General features: G+C 49.0%; 1 protein-coding gene across 14 annotated transcripts in view; it reads left to right on the top strand.

Annotated features, from left to right (window-relative positions):
* TRRAP (transformation/transcription domain associated protein) overlaps window positions 1–18,538 on the top strand; it is a 114,280-nt gene that overhangs the window by 52,309 nt on the left and 43,433 nt on the right. For 9 of the 14 annotated variants that reach the window (XM_047712677.1, XM_047712678.1, XM_047712679.1 and 6 more), the window contains exons 32-48: window positions 944–997; window positions 2,825–2,944; window positions 3,190–3,309; window positions 3,710–3,874; window positions 3,971–4,152; window positions 4,595–4,793; window positions 5,206–5,334; window positions 7,340–7,606; window positions 8,917–9,123; window positions 10,160–10,318; window positions 10,417–10,548; window positions 11,412–11,522; window positions 12,419–12,565; window positions 14,049–14,262; window positions 15,008–15,133; window positions 16,987–17,133; window positions 17,842–18,041. In XM_047712677.1, coding sequence (XP_047568633.1) covers window positions 944–997; window positions 2,825–2,944; window positions 3,190–3,309; window positions 3,710–3,874; window positions 3,971–4,152; window positions 4,595–4,793; window positions 5,206–5,334; window positions 7,340–7,606; window positions 8,917–9,123; window positions 10,160–10,318; window positions 10,417–10,548; window positions 11,412–11,522; window positions 12,419–12,565; window positions 14,049–14,262; window positions 15,008–15,133; window positions 16,987–17,133; window positions 17,842–18,041 — 2,679 coding nt within the window. Of the gene's footprint in view, window positions 1–943; window positions 998–2,824; window positions 2,945–3,189; window positions 3,310–3,709; window positions 3,875–3,970; window positions 4,153–4,594; window positions 4,794–5,205; window positions 5,335–7,339; window positions 7,607–8,916; window positions 9,124–10,159; window positions 10,319–10,374; window positions 10,549–11,411; window positions 11,523–12,418; window positions 12,566–14,048; window positions 14,263–15,007; window positions 15,134–16,986; window positions 17,134–17,841; window positions 18,042–18,538 lie in introns of all 14 variants that reach the window. The other 5 variants (XM_047712682.1, XM_047712684.1, XM_047712685.1 and 2 more) reach the window with 2 other exon arrangements.

Below are 18,538 nucleotides of genomic sequence, written 5' to 3'. Positions count from 1 at the left end.
CGTGTTGTGACTTCCTGACCGGCCTGGGAACACCCAGCTCCGCGGGGGTGGCCTCAGGCCGTGGTGTTTGGGGTTCATGAGCAGCGTGCCCAGTTTCATTGCCTCTGCCCGAGGCCAAGCCGCCTTTCTGTCCTTGAGCTCTGATCATGTTTTATGAATGTTGTTCAGGGTTGGGGATGGATCTTAGATCGTAGTCTGTCCCCATTTGGTTGACTCCCAAAATAATATTCCACGATCGGTGAACCTAAAACTGAAGACGTGTTAAATATTTGACTAAAATAAAACAAATACGAGCTTTTCTGTGATGCTCTGTACCCTGAAAATCAGAGCTCCACACGAGCACCGTTTTTAGGAAGGTTTGCTGCTTAGCGTTAAGCTCCCCGGGGGAGAGCTCCTGACCCCTTGCAGTGTGGTGTCTCTGTGTGTGTGCACAGCTTCCCAGAATAACCCAGCTCTCTGTGGGCGGTGTCCTGGCCTGCGGGTCCCTCCAGGGGTGGGGGCCTCACACGTGCCCCGTTATGGGGGCTAACCCACCTGGTACTCTCCGGACTTCCGCTGGGAAAGAGGAAGAGCGTTTCATTAAAGTCAGTGCTGCACCTAAGATCGTAACTTACTCGAAACAGAACAGAGTTTTAAATGTATTTCCTTAGAATAGTTTCTCCCCCTGGGCCAGAATTCCGAAATTCCTGCTTTTAAAATTTGATATAGGGAAGGGACATGCGCTGTTCCACACTCTCTGAAGGGCTCTGTTTTGACGTCTGAAGGGTGGAAGGTGTACTTTTTTGCTGCTGAGCATTTGCCAATGACTGTGTGCTTTTTGATAATTGTCTTTACTGTCTTGTTCCCCCCCAATAATCCTTACTGTGTATGAGTATATGGGAAGTTTTTATGTAAATAACGTAAATAGAAAAAAAAAAAAGATGATTTTCCTCCCCATCCTCAGGAAAGCATTTCCGAGTGCGGGAGATGTTCCTTGTCTCCATTCTGTCAGTTTGAGGTGAGAACAACCCTATTAAAGTCAGTTTATGACTTGCACTGTGAAGAACAGTTTATATTTTCTTTTCTTTTCTTTTCCTTTTTACCTTTTTGTTGCCTTTTTTCATGCTGTAATTTTTGCTTTGGTTCAGCCTGCCATGGAAGGGGTAGAGGTGAGAATCCCAGTGGAGGCGCAGGAGGGGGTGTTGTCGTATTTGGTTTTGCTGTGACTTGTGGTTCTGTGGTGGACAGAGTGCGTTGTGCCTTGGAGTGCAGTGAGCCGTATCGTCTGTCTGTGGCAGAGTCGTATTAGTACCATTGCTGTGAACTGTCCGGATGCCACGCATGTTTCCTATTAGGACGTTTTAAGCAAGATTCTAAGTTCTTTGGTTTTTCTACATGTTCGAATTGCAGTATGTCAACACCGTTTAAGATCTGACCGGGTTTCGCTCTCAGTATGTTCGTATGAGCTCATACATCTAACAGCCTCTTGGGAGGAAACCACACAGAGAGTGTCATACCTGCTAGGAGTTGGGAGGAGCTCTATTTTCTTTCACACTCCCAAGTGCCTGCCTGCCTGGAGTTTAAGACCTCCTTGCCCCACCGCGCCCAGTCCTCCCGCATCTCTCGCTCACGCACACCACACCGACGTTGTCCCGACACTGGGACTTCGGACGTTCAGACCCCGAGCTTTCCCTCTGCTGTAAAATGGGGATGATAACATCCGTCAGTCCTATCTTCTGGTGGTGTTGTGGAGACCAAAAGAAGTGATTGTTTGCACTTCGAAAACGAAAACCCATAATGCAAAAGTGCCATTATGAGCAGGTTGTGATTTCAGAACAGAGCTTGCTCTGTGTAAAGACCTGGAAATTCTGTAGAAGAGAGCTCTACAGGAGAGGTGGGGTGACCTTGAGCCACGTTTTGTCATTTCTTCCCCAGCTCACTGTTTGGCCTTTCCCTTGGTAGAGGCTTTCGGGGAAGTATCTCAGATGCCCCTGGGGTGTGGTCCCTCCTGACGAGTGTTTATCATCCCCGTTTTACTGTGCTTAGTGTGACGGGCCTTCTGTTGCACACGAGGCAGGGCGGTACATCAGGGAGTCTTCCCTTGTCTGGCCAGGGCTCTGGTCACGTGGGGTCTCTTTGAATTGCGGATTCCAAACCATGGGGACTGCTACTGAGAGCAGAATGTTGGAACAAGAGCTATTGACCATGGAGCTCTTAGCACCTTAAAAAGTGCAGAAATCTTGGCATTTCACAGTTTTTGTATGCTTCAGTAGGAGATTGTCAGCCTCATAGGCCTGGTTGACAAATACTTAGTACCATGGTTAGTTTATTTACATTAATGTCTAATTTTCAGGATAAATACTTGATGTTTTGAAGACTTTCTTTGTGCTAAGTTTTGAGGGCAGAAGGAATCTGTGCCCTCAGACCTTAGTGTATCGGGAAGACCCCATGATGTCACAGCAAAGCGGGGGAATCGTAACACTGTCACGGCCACAGGCATGCTCGTCCCCTCCTCCAGGAGGGGCTGGCGCAGGCAACCCAGCAGCTCACTTCCAACCCCTGGCCCTGTTCTTGAAAACAGACACAGCACAATCACGTCAGGTGCACACAGCTCCATCTCCCCTCCATTGACAGATAAAATCTCAAGGCCAAGGGCAGTTACTTTCTTTGAGCCACAGCAGTAACCTGACATCGGTATCTTGTGGCTTTTTACATGTTAATTCTTCGCTTCTGGTGGCTAGCCTTGTGAATGGAGCTAGACCATAGTAGGGTCTGTAGTAATGTTGGTATCTCTAGCTGGCAACCTTAATTGGCCTATTTTGTAATTTCTGGTTTTCTTCACTAGGAAATGAAAATTTGTTCAGCCATTATAAACCTTTTTCATCTGATCCCAGCTGCACCTCAAACTCTGGTCAAGCCTTTGTTAGAGGTGGTGATGAAAACAGAACGGGCTATGTTGATTGAGGTAATGGTCAAACTCGGGGTTACTTCTGATCCTTTTTCTTGTCTGCAGGCTTGTGATGTTTTCACTTTGTTATATTTTAAATGCATTACTCTAACCGCATGAAGATGTCTGATGTTAATATTTGCTTATGGTTGTGGCGCACACCAGTTACAAGGGGGAAACGTGCCTCCTCCTGCCATGGTAGGTCGGTAGACCGACGAAGCTGCAAGCCTTGAGAAGATGCCCTCTCCCCCCATGTTTTCCAGGCTGGCAGTCCCTTCAGAGAGCCTCTGATCAAGTTCTTGACACGGCACCCCTCACAGACGGTAGAGCTGTTCATGATGGAAGCGACGCTGAATGATCCCCAGTGGAGCAGAATGTTCATGGTGGGCGCGCGAGGGGCTGGAGTCGGGGCCCCGCGGACTTATGTCAGCCGGTGTGCGCTGAAATCTGAAATTCGTAGTTCACTGTTCAGTGGCTCGGCTTCATTTTTCTGTCCCGTATCCGAGTGTTAGAAACATCGTTGTTGTGCATGCGGAAAGTTAAAGTGGAGGAATCCTTTAGGATTTTGGTGGTGGTAACAAATGAATGAGTTGCTGAGGTTATGAGGCCCCCATAATCACAAAGTATTATTACTGCTGAGAAGCACTTTTTTTTTTTTTTTTTTTTTTAAGGGTGCTTATGGAGACTTTTTAGCCTGCCCGGAGAGATTTAGAAAGAACCTTAGAATTCAGAATATCTAAATCTTTTGTGAGTTTGAAATGGCTTGTTTTGTTTTGTTTTCAGAGTTTCTTAAAACACAAAGATGCCAGACCTCTGCGAGACGTGCTGGCAGCTAACCCCAACAGGTTCATCACTCTGTTGGTGCCCGGCGGTACGCAGACTGCCGTGCGCCCCGGCTCGCCCAGCACCAGCACCATGCGCCTGGACCTCCAGTTTCAGGCCATCAAGGTAGCCTCTCTTCCCTGAGCACCTGAAATCCTGAAAGTCTAGGCAAGGCACACAGAGCACCCTGTCAGTTGCCTAATCCTGTCACTTCTTTGACAGATCATAAGTATTATAGTTAAGAACGACGACTCCTGGCTGGCCAATCAGCATTCTCTGGTGAGCCAGTTGAGGCGCGTGTGGGTCAGCGAAACCTTCCAAGAAAGACACCGGAAGGAGAATATGGCTGCCACCAACTGGAAGGAGCCCAAGCTGCTGGCCTACTGTCTGCTGAATTACTGCAAGTGGGTGCATCTGTTTGCCTGCTCTCAAGTGACTTGTTCTGTCCTGCAGGCGAAGCCAGAGCCTGCCTGGGAGTTTGGGCTGAGCTGTGGTTCACTGACCACGTGTAGTCACATTTGTTACAAAGAGCAGACTGGCACTTTGAGCTGTTGAAAGTCAACTCAGGGGCTCCTGGGTGGCCTAGTGGTTTAAAGCCTCTGCCCTCGGCTCAGGTCATGATCCTAGGGTCCTAGAGCCTTGCATCGGGCTCTCTGCTCAGCAGGGAGCCTGCTTCCCCCTCTCTCTCTGCCTGCCTGTCTACCTACTTGTGATCTCTGTCTGTCAAATAAATAAATAAAAGCTTTAAAATAAATAAATAAATAAATAAATAAAAGGCAGCTCAAAGATCCTGCCTAGTCCTGAAGTGGACCGGGACTTCATCTGTGCTCTCCCTTGACCCCGCAGAAGGAATTACGGTGATATAGAATTGCTGTTCCAGCTGCTCCGGGCCTTCACCGGTCGTTTTCTCTGCAACATGACGTTCTTGAAAGAGTATATGGAGGAAGAGATTCCCAAAAATTACAACATTTCTCAGAAACGTGCCCTGTTTTTTCGCTTTGTGGACTTCAATGACCCCAACTTTGGAGATGAACTGAAAGCCAAGGTGAGTCCCACTGTTAGACGGTGGGAGCCGCGGGCATGGGGGCGTGTTTCCTAGGGAAGCGAGGGCCTGTTCATCTGCTGTGCCTCTAGTGACACTTACACAGCATCTGGACTGTTGGTGAGGAAAATGCCCTTGTTGAGAAGCATACGGCAGGTCCTAGTGAACCAGTGCTGAGAAGTAGTTTGTTAGTGTCCTTGTTTTTAGAAAATGACTTGTCAGACACATTTCCTTCTGTTTTACTCTCCCTTTCCAACTGATTGCTTGAGTAAAAGTCGGGATGACGAGTAATACCTGTGACTGAGCTCTAGCTTCCTGGGTGCAAAGTGACCCCCTGGTGGTCCCACCCACCTTCATAAAGAAATAAGAGCATGGCTTTGCTTTCCTCCTCCTTCATTTTTAAATTTTTTTGTAGGTTCTGCAGCATATCTTGAATCCTGCTTTCTTATACAGCTTTGAGAAGGGGGAAGGAGAGCAGCTCTTGGGACCTCCCAACCCAGAAGGCGATAACCCGGAAAGCATCACCAGTGTGTTTATAACCAAGGTGGCATCACTAATAATATGTTGGCACAAAAAGTAACTTAGCAGATGCGTGAGTGAGACAGAGAGAACGTGTGCATGTGTGTGTGTGCACGTGTGGTGGGTTCATTGAAATAAGCATATTTCCCTAAGGTTCTTATTTTCCATGATTGCGTTCATTTCTAGCAGAGCATTGTAATTCTTACTGGTGCAGTTTTAAAGGCATCTTCACTTTAGAATGGACTGACTTTCCACACTAATAAGAGCCCAGTAAGAAATAGAACATATGTCAGTAAAAACTCAGATTATCAGAGTTATTTTGTAAAAACCCCTCTTGCTGGTCAATGTTTTTGAAGTACAGTTTTCATCTTTAGCTTTGCAAAAGAATCTACCAAAACCCAGTGGGAACATCAGACCAGATCTGGTTCCTCCTTCCTTCTCCCCCGCCCCACCGGCACCTTTTGTTGTCAAGTTCGCAAAACCGTTGCCGTGGCAGCCCCGTTGTCTAAAGTTACCTTAGGTGTTACAGTCTGCGTTTCTTACGGCTGCGTTTCCTGTTTGCACCAGAGGGGGCGTGTGTTTCCTTGAGAAATGCCAGCCCAGTGTTTCTGGAGGGGTGGGGGGCTGTCCTTCGCATGTCAGGCCTTTGAACTTTGCTGGCAGGTGCTATGTCGGCCTTAGGTTGTGGAGCATGTGGTTTACCCGTTGTTCGCTGGGGTGCTGTGAGCCCCAGGCATGCCTCGCAGCACGCCACAGCTGCCTGAACGCCCTTGAAAAGGACTCCTTTTCCCACCCCTCTGTCACTCTTCCGTCCTAGGATCCAGGTGGAGGACACTGTTCCCATGGGCAGTTCTTGGTCCTTACATAGTCTTTGTCCCATAAGACAGGCCTCTTTTCAGGGCGCCTGGGTGGCTCGGTGGGTTTAAAGGCTCTGCCTTTCAGCTCAGGTCATGATCCCAGGGTCCTAGGATTGAGCCCTGCATCGGGCTCCCTGCTCAGCAGGGAGCCTGCCTTCTCCTCTCTCTCTGCCTGCCTCTCTGCCTACTTGTGATCTCTCTTTGTCAAATAAATAAATACAATCTTTTAAAAAAAAAAAAGACAGGCCTCTTTTCTGCAGTTTTCACCCCACCTCTGCCTTCTCTGGGAATTAGAGCTGAGCCCAGGGGATCTTTTCGAGTCCCCGTGGTGGTCTTTGCCTTCTTCTGGGCAGCCGTGCTACCCTCTCTGGACTGTCTTTGGGGTCGGATGCTGCTGACGCGGCACAAGGGAGGAGCTGAGATCTGAGTGTTGGAGGAGGACAGATGGTAGCAGGCAGGTGGCGGCCCCAGGGTGGGGCTGTCGGTAAGCAGCCAGTCCAGGGAGAGGGGGTCTGGGGGCCTAAAGGGACCCTGTAGAAAGCAGAGTTGTGGGGGAGACTTCAGCCTTTCAGAGCTTTCTGGTAGACGGAAGGGGGTCTGGAAGCCCACTTGAAGGAGGATGCCAGCGGTGCACCAGATTCAGTAGAGACACATGGGGTGTTCTTTGAGGTGTACTTTTGTTTTTATATTCATAAAACGTAGGAATCTATCTGATACTTGATTACGTAGAAAACTGTAACCGTTTCTGTAGAGATTTGTTTTCTGGGTAGCATTTTCTGATCACGATACTCAAAAATCAGGACAAGATCATTAATAACTGACTAGGAAAAAAAATCCCAATTACTTGGAATTAAACTCCACCCTGAATCAGTTACCTTGTATCAAAGAGGAGGCCCTCCTTGTCCCCTCAGGTACCTTCACCCCCTGCAGGGGGCGCCTGTCCTTCACTATTGACATAAAGGCAGTGAGTTTCTAATCCATGCACGTGAAAGGGAAATTGATGTGACATCATTGCTTCCCTTGTCCTAAAACTTGATGTTATATATGCACGTATAGTGTGTGTGTGTGTGTGTGTGTGTGTGTGTGCTGTAAAAGCATAAGCTTGTTGTAGAACCCTCCGTAGGTCGCAGTGTTCAGGGCCAGAAGTGAGTTCTTCCCTTGCGTGCCCCGCAGGTGCTGGACCCCGAGAAGCAGGCGGACATGCTGGACTCCCTGAGGATTTACCTCCTGCAGTTCGCCACGCTGCTGGTGGAGCACGCCCCGCACCACATCCACGACAACAACAAGAACCGCAACAGCAAGCTGCGCCGCCTCATGACCTTTGCGTGGCCGTGCCTGCTCTCCAAGGCCTGCGTGGACCCGGCCTGCAAATACAGTGGCCACCTGCTGCTGGCGCACATCATTGCCAAGTTCGCCATACACAAGAAAATCGTCCTTCAGGTGCCGCGAGGCTCCCTCCTGGCCCCCCACCCCCACCCCCGGCTCCTCTCGACACTCCGTGGGCTTATGCGCATGTGCATGCCGCCCTCTCCCACCATCGGGGCCTCCTTTCCTGTTGTCTTTCCCAAAACCATTAAAAATGCTCCTTTCTGCCATCTTTACACTCTCTGAGCTCTCCCGTGACTCCGCGTTCTCTCCTCCCTCCCCAGTTCCTGCTCTGCTCTCTCGTTCCTCAGCAGCCTTGCTGTTGAAACAACAAAATGTCCCCTTTGTTCACCTCATGCTCCTCTACACAGTGCATTCTGGCTTCCATTCTCTGGTCTGCTGAAACTTTTCTGGAAGGGCCCAGTCCACTCTTTAGCTAAAGACATGAGGTGCTTCAGAACCCTCATGCTGTCTTGATCCTCTGCTGATGACGAGAGATCTTTCCTGAGTCCCTCAGTGGTTTAGGCCTTGATGCCCGGCGGCTCTGGGTTTGAGTTTCTTTTTGCTGTCACAAATTCTTAGGACCCTGAGTGTGTAAATTACTGTCTTTTAAGAGTTAAAGGTAGTGATACACTTCAGCACTCGGTGTGTCCCGTTAACATTTTATAAGTGATTGCCCTTTTTCTGTTCTGTGAGGTCACTTCTTAATGTTTTCCTCTGATTCCTTGTCTTGTGAGCTTCTGTGGTGGTAAATCCAAGACCTCGACAGAGCCCATGGCTTCAGATATCACTTCCCACAGGCATGTCTCTGTGGCGCTGTCCACTTAGCCAGAGACCCAGGTACCAGCCCTGACACTCTCTAGTTCCCCCAGTATCTGGGCTTGGGTGAATCTTACTGATTTCCAGCACCTCTCCTCTTCCCTCAACCCTCAGCACCTGTCAAGTAGTCTTTGTGTCCTGTGACATTATATACATCAGGACGTCAGCTCTCACTTGCACTAGCCTAAGACTGCCTCCCATGGCAGCCCCTTTCGCTCCCTTTGCCACATGGTGGCGGGAAAGCAAGGGTCTCTGCTTCAGCTGACAGCCGTGGGTAACGAGAGCAAGTCCCTGCGGGGAGCTAGGTCTCACTCATCTTTGTGCACTGTACACTAGCCTGGCATTGGCCCAAAGTGAGTGCTTGGTAGGAAGAGAATGAATGTGTTCATCACTCAAAACTTAATGAAGGCGGAAGCAACTGTGTTCTTTCCCAATAAGATAGCCCTGAGGAATTTTGTAAAAATCATTTTGCGGAAATACCCTGCCTTGGTTCAGTGATTGGGTTTTTTCTTGTTTCTCTTGAGTCTTCGTTCTCATCCCACGTAAGAATCTCTTCCCTGTGTTAGGTATTTCACAGTCTGCTCAAGGCCCATGCGATGGAAGCCCGAGCAATCGTCAGACAAGCGATGGCCATACTGACCCCGGCGGTACCTGCCAGGATGGAGGATGGGCACCAGATGCTGACCCACTGGACGAGGAAGATCATTGTGGAGGAGGGCCACACGGTCCCTCAGTTGGTTCACATTCTGCATCTGATCGTGCAACATTTCAAGGTGTGTAGAAAGCTGTAGTCGGGGCTGTGCGGCATGTTCAGGCGTATGCTTTCACCTTTTGCTTCTCTTTAACGTCTCGGGTAATAAGATGGCTATTCACCTTTTAGTAAAGTTACTTCTGGTCCGTTGATGCATGTGTGTGTGTGTGTGCGCGTGCGCACGCACACGCATGTGTTTGCATGTGTGTGTGTCGTTTTGTCAACATGGAAATGGTTCTGGTGTAGAGACTGTGTCCCAGGTGTCTGCTTCTGTCTAGGACTGTTTTTCTTGTAAGGACACGGGTAGCCGTGAGTACCGATGACTTACTGCTTTGGGAGGTAGTCATTGTTAGCTCTCGGTTTTGGTAACTCAGCTTAAAGAGTTGTTTTGTGGCGTTGGCACCTCCTTCTCTAGAGCCAAATGCCCCACTTTGTTAGATTGATTCAAATGTAAATATTTCCTGTAGATTTCTGGTTGAGGAGAAATTTCTTTACAGTCAGCTCTTTTAGAATCGGTGATTTGTCTTTTGGTATGGCTGAATGTCTGTGACATCAAGTCTGAACTTTGGTACATGTTAGTAGTCTTGTCTACCTAAAGAGAATTCAGTGTTTCAACACTCTTTTTTTTTTTCTCCTTTTTTTTTTTTATGATTTGTTTATTCATTTGTGAGAGCGTACCTGCTTGTGAGCAGGGGGGAGGGACAGAGGGAAAGGGAGAAGCAGACTCCCTGCTGAGCAGAGAGCCCCAAAGGGGGATCATGACCTGAGCAGAAGATGACACTTAACCGACTGAGCTACCCAGGCGCCTCTGTGTTTGACCTTTCTTGGTTTAGATGGTACTAAAGGCCTGAAATACAGTGTTCTCTGGTGACTCGGTGAGGGGCTGGGGTGGGGGGTGGTGGTAAATGCCCACACACGTCCACAGGGAGATGAGAATTTCCTCACTCGGCTGTGGGTCAGTGGTCTTGAGCAGGAGTCCGCCTTAAGCGCATGTGTTTGTGCGTGTGTGTGTTCGCACTTGCTTGGGTTTTGGACATGACGTGACCCCATGCCCACAGGTATACTACCCGGTGCGACACCACTTGGTGCAGCACATGGTCAGCGCCATGCAGAGGCTGGGCTTCACGCCCAGCGTCACCATCGAGCAGAGGAGGCTGGCCGTCGACCTCTCAGAGGTTGTCATCAAGTGGGAACTGCAGAGGATCAAGGACCAGCAGGTATGGCTACCAGACCTCTGTCGTCCCCAGATGGCATTGCTTCTGCTGCTCCCTAGAAATCAGTCAGTGAGGTCCCGTATGTGTGTGTTTTTTTTAAGCCGGATTCGGACATGGACCCGAATTCCAGTGGAGACGGTGTCAACTCTGTCTCCTCCATTAAGAGAGGCCTGTCGGTGGATTCCGCCCAGGAGGTGAAACGCTTCAGGACAGCCACGGGAGCCATCAGCGCGGTGAGCATGTGGGCACGCGCCCTGTGTGCTTGCTTTTATGGGGTCTTCCTTGAGGGGGTTTGTTCATTTACTCCACAAATTTTGAGCATGCCTAAGTACCCAGCACCATGCCCAAGTACCCAGCACCATGCCCGAGACACACCTAGGAAAGGCTCCACTCAGCAGGGGAAGCCCCAGTGACACCAGCTTACCTGCTGTGTTTCCGAAGTCACCAGATGGCGTTTTCTTGACGCACGTTTAATACCTTTAGAGTTTATTACCCTTATACCCTAATACCCTTAGAGTTTCATTCATTGCAGTAAGACACTGGGAGAAACACTATAGGGTAAGAAAGTTGACATTGAGAAGGTGCACCTGTGTTGTATTCAGTTTTTTAAATGATTTTCCCATTTTGTTGGAGGGCAGCCACCATGAGAGCCCTGGGGATGCTTGCTCTCCTCGCCCCTTATTGAGGGGATGACTCTGTCCCTCCTTGCCCCGGTGGGACTGTCCCTCCCCTCCACATTCCTCCCGAGAACATGGTCTTTGCATCCATCTGTACCCGGGTTGGCCTCCCGGAACCACGTGAGGTTTTGTCCATTTATGTGTCCGTCCACGGCGGTGGCAAGCCGCTCTTCCTGGCACATGCCCTGCCCTGCCGGCTCACCACGGAGCCTCCCAGCTCCTCTCCCTTCTCTTGCGGTACCCTCTTCCACATGCAGTTCACAGAGCAGAGCACTCACGGCTTTCTTGCCAGATCGAAGTCAGGGGAGCGCCCAGAACAGCGTCTGCCCCACGAGGGCTGTGTTTTGTGAGCTGGCTGCGCGGGTGTGTGCCCTGCGTTGGGAATGCGTCGTTGAATATGTTCTTCCTGCCTCTCGTAGGTGTTCGGGAGGAGCCAGTCACTGCCGGGAGCAGACTCCCTTCTTGCCAAGCCCATCGATAAGCAGCACACGGACACCGTGGTGAACTTCCTCATCCGTGTGGCTTGCCAGGTGCGGCTTTCTGGGTGTCCAATGCTTGGGGTTCTTGAGAACAAAGACTTCTTAGTAGATTCCAGACTTGTGTCTGATAGAAATGGACAAACCAAGGTCTGAGGCTAGCTCTTTTGTACCAGATTCCATTGATTTCATGACATGCTAATATTTCTGAAACCTGCCTGTGTTTTATGCGTGATAAGATATTTTAAAACCATTTTTTTTCTTTCCGTCGTGATAATGGCATATTTTAAAACTGGGCACGTTATTTAACCTCCAAGGTACCTGTCTCATAAAGGTGCTGCTAAGATGATCCAACGTACATAAGTTATATACGACATTTAGTGATTTAAGTGCCTTTAAAACTTGTGTTTTTCACGTCAGTATGTGTTTTCGTGGATTTGTTGGAAATCTATTTCTGAAACTTTATCTTTCCTTTTCAAAAAAACATCATAAGTGAAATTTTCCTAAGTTTTTTTTTTTTTTTTTAAGAATCTGGGAATCTTCAGTTTGTGTAATTATTAAACGGAATATTAGGTCTCGCCATACTGGTGAGCATTTCAGAGTACTGAGAAGAATCTGCTAAGTGATCGAACCAGTCCCTTCTTGATGCTCTGGTGTGCTAGGCACAGCCTAGGAGGTCCATGGCGGGGAGCTCAGGCCCTGTTCTGGGGAGCTGCCCGACCCTGATGCATACACCACGCAAATGAGTGCACATCACCACTGACCTGACCCCCCAGCCAGGGAGCAGGAGGGCCCCTTCCGAGAGGGTCCCTGAAGCACAGGAGGCCCCGTGGAGTCAGGCGGGAGAGTTGGTGGCTGGGGGTGGGGTCGGGGAGGGGAAGCTGGGCTGTGTGGGCGACACGGAAGACGAACACAGTGAGACAGGGCCTTGAATCTGAGTGCATTTCCAGGTCAACGACAACACCAACACCGCCGGGTCTCCTGGGGAGGTGCTGTCTCGCCGGTGTGTGACTCTCCTGAAGACCGCCCTGCGACCAGACATGTGGTCCAAGTCTGAGCTCAAACTGCAGTGGTTCGACAAGCTGCTGATGAGTGTGGTGGGTGCCTGTGTCTGTCCCTCACTCCTGGGCCACTGAACTTCCAACCCTCCGGTCCCTCAGCCAGTCATGGCCGCTAAGGAGAAGGAGAGAGTTTCACTCCCTGGAAAAGATTTTAAAACATCAGTTTGAGCCCCCAGCCCCAAGGGAGGAGCTTTGGAAACATCATAGTGCTCTTGCCTCTTGAGATCTCATTTCTTAAATTGACCTCCTGGCTGGATCGGGATAAACCGTTTCAGTTGATTTATGTGACAACCTCTAAAACAAATGTGAGTTTTTAAAGGGGACATGCAGTTCGTTGTTGAGCACTGTAAAGTCAGGTAGCAAAGAAATGAGCGCCCAGAACTAATTTGGTGGGTTTTTTTATTTGGTTTATTTCTGTAAAAACCATGATCCTGTCATTTCTGGCAGCTGCAGACCCATTTTATTTTTTTTTTTTAATTTTTTTTTTAAAAGATTTTATTTATTTATTTGACAGAGATCACAGGTAGACAGAGAGGCAGGCAGAGAGAGAGGGGGAAGCAGGCTCCCTGCTGAGCAGAGAGCCCGACGTGGGGCTCGATCCCAGGACCCCGAGATCATGACCTGAGCTGAAGGCAGAGGTTTTAACCCACTGAGCCACCCAGGTGCCCCTGCAGACCCATTTTAAACCTTTGTTACTTTACATTGCCAAGACGGACCTAATTGCCTCAGTTTTTTTTGAAAGGTTCTAAAGATTCCCCGTGCTATGAAAACCATGCGTTCACAGGCTGCCTTTGTGCAGTACATGCTTTCATTCTAACTTATGTAGCACTTCTGGATTTTCTGCCGATTGCTTTTCTCTTTTTCAAAGGTCAAATTACTTTCCTCTCACGCAGTCACGGTTGAGTCAAGTTCAGCCATTAGTGGACGGCCTCTGCCACATGATAGACTAACATTTTCATGACGTGGTGTGCTGAGCTCATAGCAGCTTTCCACGTTATTCCCGTAGTGAGTGGAAGATTTTATCTCAGCCCACCGTGTGTGCATCTGTATGTGCAAACCCCAGAAACAGAAGTTGGAAGGAACAACCGTGCACTCAGTTTTCTGTTGTTACTAATGCTAGTGTCATCTGTTAGATTGATTTCATGATCTGCCGTCTCAAAGATACTTCCTTTTGGAAGGATATTTGTATTTTAAGTAAAAAAGATGAGAGAAGTGAAATTCGGTGATTGCTTTTTTAGACCAATTTTAGGGATTTTCCTTTTTTTTTTTTTTTCAAGATTTTATTTTTGAGTAACCACTACACCTGGCGTGGGGCTTGAACTCACAACCCTTGAGAGTCACATGCTGTACGGACTGAGCCAGCCAGGCACCCCTGATTCTCACTCTTTAATATTGAGTATTAGTGTTTTTCATGAGCTTTTAAAAGGATGTTTAATTTTCAGTTTTGCCTGATTTGTGTTTCTGTAACGGACCAGACCAGAGGAGTGATGCTGTGTGTGACCTGTGTTCTCCATTCCAGGAGCAGCCTAATCAAGTCAACTACGGGAATATTTGCACGGGGCTGGAAGTGCTGAGTTTCTTGCTCACCGTCCTCCAGTCTCCAGCCATCCTCAGCAGCTTCAAACCGCTGCAGCGGGGCGTCGCCGCGTGCATGACGTGCGGGAACACCAAGGTCCTTCGAGCGGTCCACAGCCTCCTCTCCCGCCTAATGAGCATTTTCCCGACGGAGCCAAGTAGGTGACCCCTGCCCTGCTGCCTGAGTGGACGGGAGGGCACGGAGCCTATCATTTGAGAGTCTCCTCCTCTGCTTCCTGTGGAGAGCATTTTATTGTCCCTCTCTATGCTTTCAGCGTTTCTTTCTTTTTTTTTTTTTTTTTTTTTTTTTAGAGTTTATCTATTTGACAGAGATTACAAGTAGGCAGAGAGAGAGAGGGGGAAGCAGGCTCCCCACTGAGCAGAGAGCCCGATGCAGGGGGCTCGATCCCAGGACCCTGAGATCATCACCTGAGCCAAAGGCAGAGGCTTAACCCACTGAGCCACCCAGGCTCCCCTCAATGTTTCTTTAAAAAGAGTGGGCATAAGCAGTTATGACGTAGTATTTTTTGTCTTGCTTTGGAAATGCTGTTTCTCATCAGCCGAACATGACGTTTCCTTAAGGCAGTAAAGGGGAGCTGGGTTATCGTGTTCGGTCAGCTGTCGAGCAGCTGCAGGGTCCGGTTTTGGCGCATCATAAATAGGCCTCTCTTGAGCGTGTTCCCGTAAGGCTTGGGGGAGAGAAGATGTTACTTACCTTGGTCGAGTCAGAAGGAGCCTAGAGAAGCATGCGTCCTGCAGCAGGAGAGACCGGCCCAGGCCAGTCGCTCCAGCTCCCAAGATAACTAAAGCTCAGTGTCTAGTGTGAGGAAGGTCTACCTCCGGGAGCCCGGACGGGCCCAAGAACCCAAACCACAGGACCCACGTTCTCGCTTCTGTTTTCAGGCACTTCCAGTGTGGCCTCCAAGTACGAAGAGTTGGAGTGCCTCTACGCGGCCGTTGGGAAAGTCATCTACGAGGGACTCACCAACTATGAGAAGGCCACCAACGCGAACCCCTCCCAGCTCTTTGGTGAGTGTTTGTCTGCCCTGGTGTTTCTGACAGCCGTTCCATTTGGCATGATCTCTCTGTGCTCTCTGTCCGAGCTTTCCTTCTGGGAAAGGCTCGGGATGTCGGGAGGAGCTATGATCGACGTGTGCTGAGGGCGTCTGTGTGTGGCCTGGTACACATGAGGCCCCCGACACTGGTCTGAGGAGAACACCCTCCACCCGACCGGTGTCTGTGCTTCCTTAGTCCCTCCCACCTCAGCCTCAGCTGCGGGATTGGGCTGGAGGGAATCGTCCCACGTCACGTGGATCCTGTTTTCACGTGGTTCTGCCTCAAACACAAGATGCGGCCAAAGCTGTGCGCATGTGGACAACTGCTATCTTTCATCGTGTGTCACCTGTTAGTAAACCACTCACAAGACGAGAGCTGTCCCTGTCTGCTTGGTGAGGCTCTGGCTGCCCCAGGTGAAATGAAAATTGGTTTCTCGGGTAATCGGGGCAGCTGGACGACTTTGGTCTCCAGAGAGACCCAGAAGTCCAATTTTTGTGAAACTCACATCTGTGAGGAGGATTAGACTTTGGGGGTAGCAATTGAAAAATTTTTTTAAGCTTATTCATCGTATAAAATTTTGTAAGTACAAAGGAAGGGGAACTAAAAGTTGTCTCTCTACTTGGTAACAATTACTCTTAACATCTGGACACGTGTGTCTTTTTTCTATATACGAGGATATAAATATGCTTATAGGTAGCCTTTGTTATGGAAACACTTATATTTGAATTTGCAAATTGAATACATTAGCTCTCCAAACTCTTACTATTTGCTATCTGAAATTCAGGAGCCAGATAAATTCAGTTGAAATTGATTCCTTAACTGTTCAAGCTTGCTATCCTATTCTAGAACCAGGTGGTTGAATACTTTTGTGACTTTGTTAGAAGTGGGATCATACAGTAGATCCACTCTGCAGCCTGGCTTCCAGAACGTAAACGTCTTGTTAGTTCTCCAGAGGACTCTCTTTGAGCAGAGCTGACGATCATTGGCCCTGCCTCCCTCCTTTGAGGAGGTGACAGCAGGCCAGGGGCAGCACTAGGGCTGGTGCCTGGAGAGTTGATCACACCATTCCCCTCCCTGTCCTCAACCCGGGGCTCAGTCATGGACCTGTCGTCACAAGTGTCAGAGGTGACCTGTTGTAGAATCAGACGGATCATACATTCAGTCTTTACTGAGAAATTGTCCAAATCTGTGGTGATGGCACCTATAAATGGCAAATAAGTACCCTTTTATTGGTGTATAATGGGAACCTTGACTATAAACTTAAAATTTAAGGTGTAGATCAGGGTCAGGATGTTCATAAAAATGTCAGCTAGAAAAGGTAACCTTTTTTTCCCCACATACTCCATGTTCGTGCTCTGATGTAAATTTTGCTCATTTTTATTGATCTTAGACAGTTTTTTACAGAATGGGTATACAAATTGAATTCTATAATATTTATCATGTCCAGGTAGTCAGATTTTCTTTTTTTTTTTCTTTTTTTCAAGGATTTTCTTTCTTCCTTCCCACCCCTCCCTACCCCAAGCATGTCATGGCACTAAAAACTTAGGATACTTCGCTATAACCTAAAGATAAAATCCAGAGCTGTAGGTATGAATGTCGTTGCCACCAAAGCACGGAAGTTAGCTCTCATGCCTGGTGTCGATCCTGAATTAAGAATTTACAAAAGCTTAGAATGTTGACATTTGGGGGTTCATCCGTACTTTTGTCAGAAAGAGCACATTTTTGTTTAGTGCATTTTAAAATGTTTTAAGTAGCACATTTTTGTTGTTCCTTTTTAAAAAACTTTTCTTAAAAAAAAAACCAACCAGCAGATTTCTGCCTTTTAGGGACCCTTATGATCCTCAAGTCCGCTTGTAGCAACAACCCGAGCTACATAGACCGGCTCATCTCGGTCTTCATGCGCTCCCTGCAGAAGATGGTCCGCGAGCACCTGAGCCCTCAGGCGGCATCGGGCAGCACAGACGCAACCTCAGGTGACAGCCAGCGTCCCTAGGGGTTTTCTCAGACTTCGTGTAACACCCCAACTGAACTCTGACCCGAACACGAATTCCTGTTGCGTTTCCACAGTCCCTTGTCTGTTTGCTCTTGACAGAGAGGGTCTGAGCATTTCACGTAAAACCCAAGTGAGACTCGTTTTCAAAACAAATTACTTTCCAAATCTGTGAATGTGGGGATGAAGGGATTTTAAGTGGTTGCACATTCAGGGGAAACATTCACCACTAAATAAGGGCTGTCTCAGGATTTTTGCTATGAAACTGCGTGATCAGAGCTGTCATCCCTGACGCAGAATAAAGTTGCAGGTTCTGGGCCTAAGCAGTGGGCCCAGGAACCCGAGTGATACATCGGCGTGGGCAGGAGTTGTGCCCAGCTCAGCTTAGAGGCAGTTCGGGATGGAAGTGCTAGGAATGCGGCTTCAGGACTGGCTGGGTCTGGGTCGCCCACGCTGGTCCGTCTGCTCCATTGTCCCCTTGCCTGTGCAGAGGCTCTTAGGAAGCCACTCTCATGGGGCAGAGTAGCAGGGAAGTGGTGAGGCAGCACCTTAAATCCCAGAGCTCTCACTGGAGAAAATACGGGGGGTAGGGAGGGTGGGCAGACCCCAGTGTGCCACGTAATGCAGAGTGGTCGCCCGTGGATGCAAGCATGTGGATTGTTGGGGTGATTCTCTTTCTCCGCCTGCACAGGAACTGGTGAGCTGGTGATGCTGAGTCTGGAGCTGGTGAAGACACGCTTGGCTGTCATGAGCATGGAGATGAGGAAGAACTTCATTCAGGCCATCCTGACCTCCCTAATTGAAAAATCCCCAGATGCCAAGATCCTACGAGCTGTGGTGAAAATCGTGGAAGAGTGGGTTAAAAATAATTCCCCGATGGCAGCCAATCAGGTGAGCAGGCAGAGGGCTATGCCCCGGCCAGGCCCCCCACCTCAGACAGAGAGACAGAGAGAGAGAGAGAGAGAGAGTGAGTGTGCGTGTGTGTGTGTGTGTTTCTTTCTTTTTTTTTTTTTTTAAATATTTTATTTATTTATTTGACAGATAGAGATCGCAAATAGGCAGAGAGGCAGGCAGAGAGAGAGGAGGAAGCAGGCTCCCCGCCGAGCAGAGAGCCCGATGTGGGGCTCGATCCTGGAACCCTGGGATCATGACCTGAGCCGAAGGCAGAGGCTTCAACCCACTGAGCCACCCAGGCGCCCCTGTGTGTGTGTTTCAAGCACAGGTTTCTCAGCTCTTCTCCAGAAAGTTCTCCGGCAAACATTTTCTCCCCTGTGTTGGCCTTGACAGCATTTTTCCTTAAGATGAGTTTTTCTCGGGGCGCCTGGGTGGCTCAGTGGGTTAAAGCCTCTGCCTTCGGCTCAGGTCATGATCCCAGGGCCCTAGGATTG

Source organism: Lutra lutra, chromosome 18 (assembly GCF_902655055.1).
Source record: "Lutra lutra chromosome 18, mLutLut1.2, whole genome shotgun sequence".
NCBI lineage: Eukaryota > Metazoa > Chordata > Mammalia > Carnivora > Mustelidae > Lutra > Lutra lutra.
Note: the sequence above shows the minus strand (reverse complement) of the source record. Positions and strands in the feature narration are given on the sequence as shown.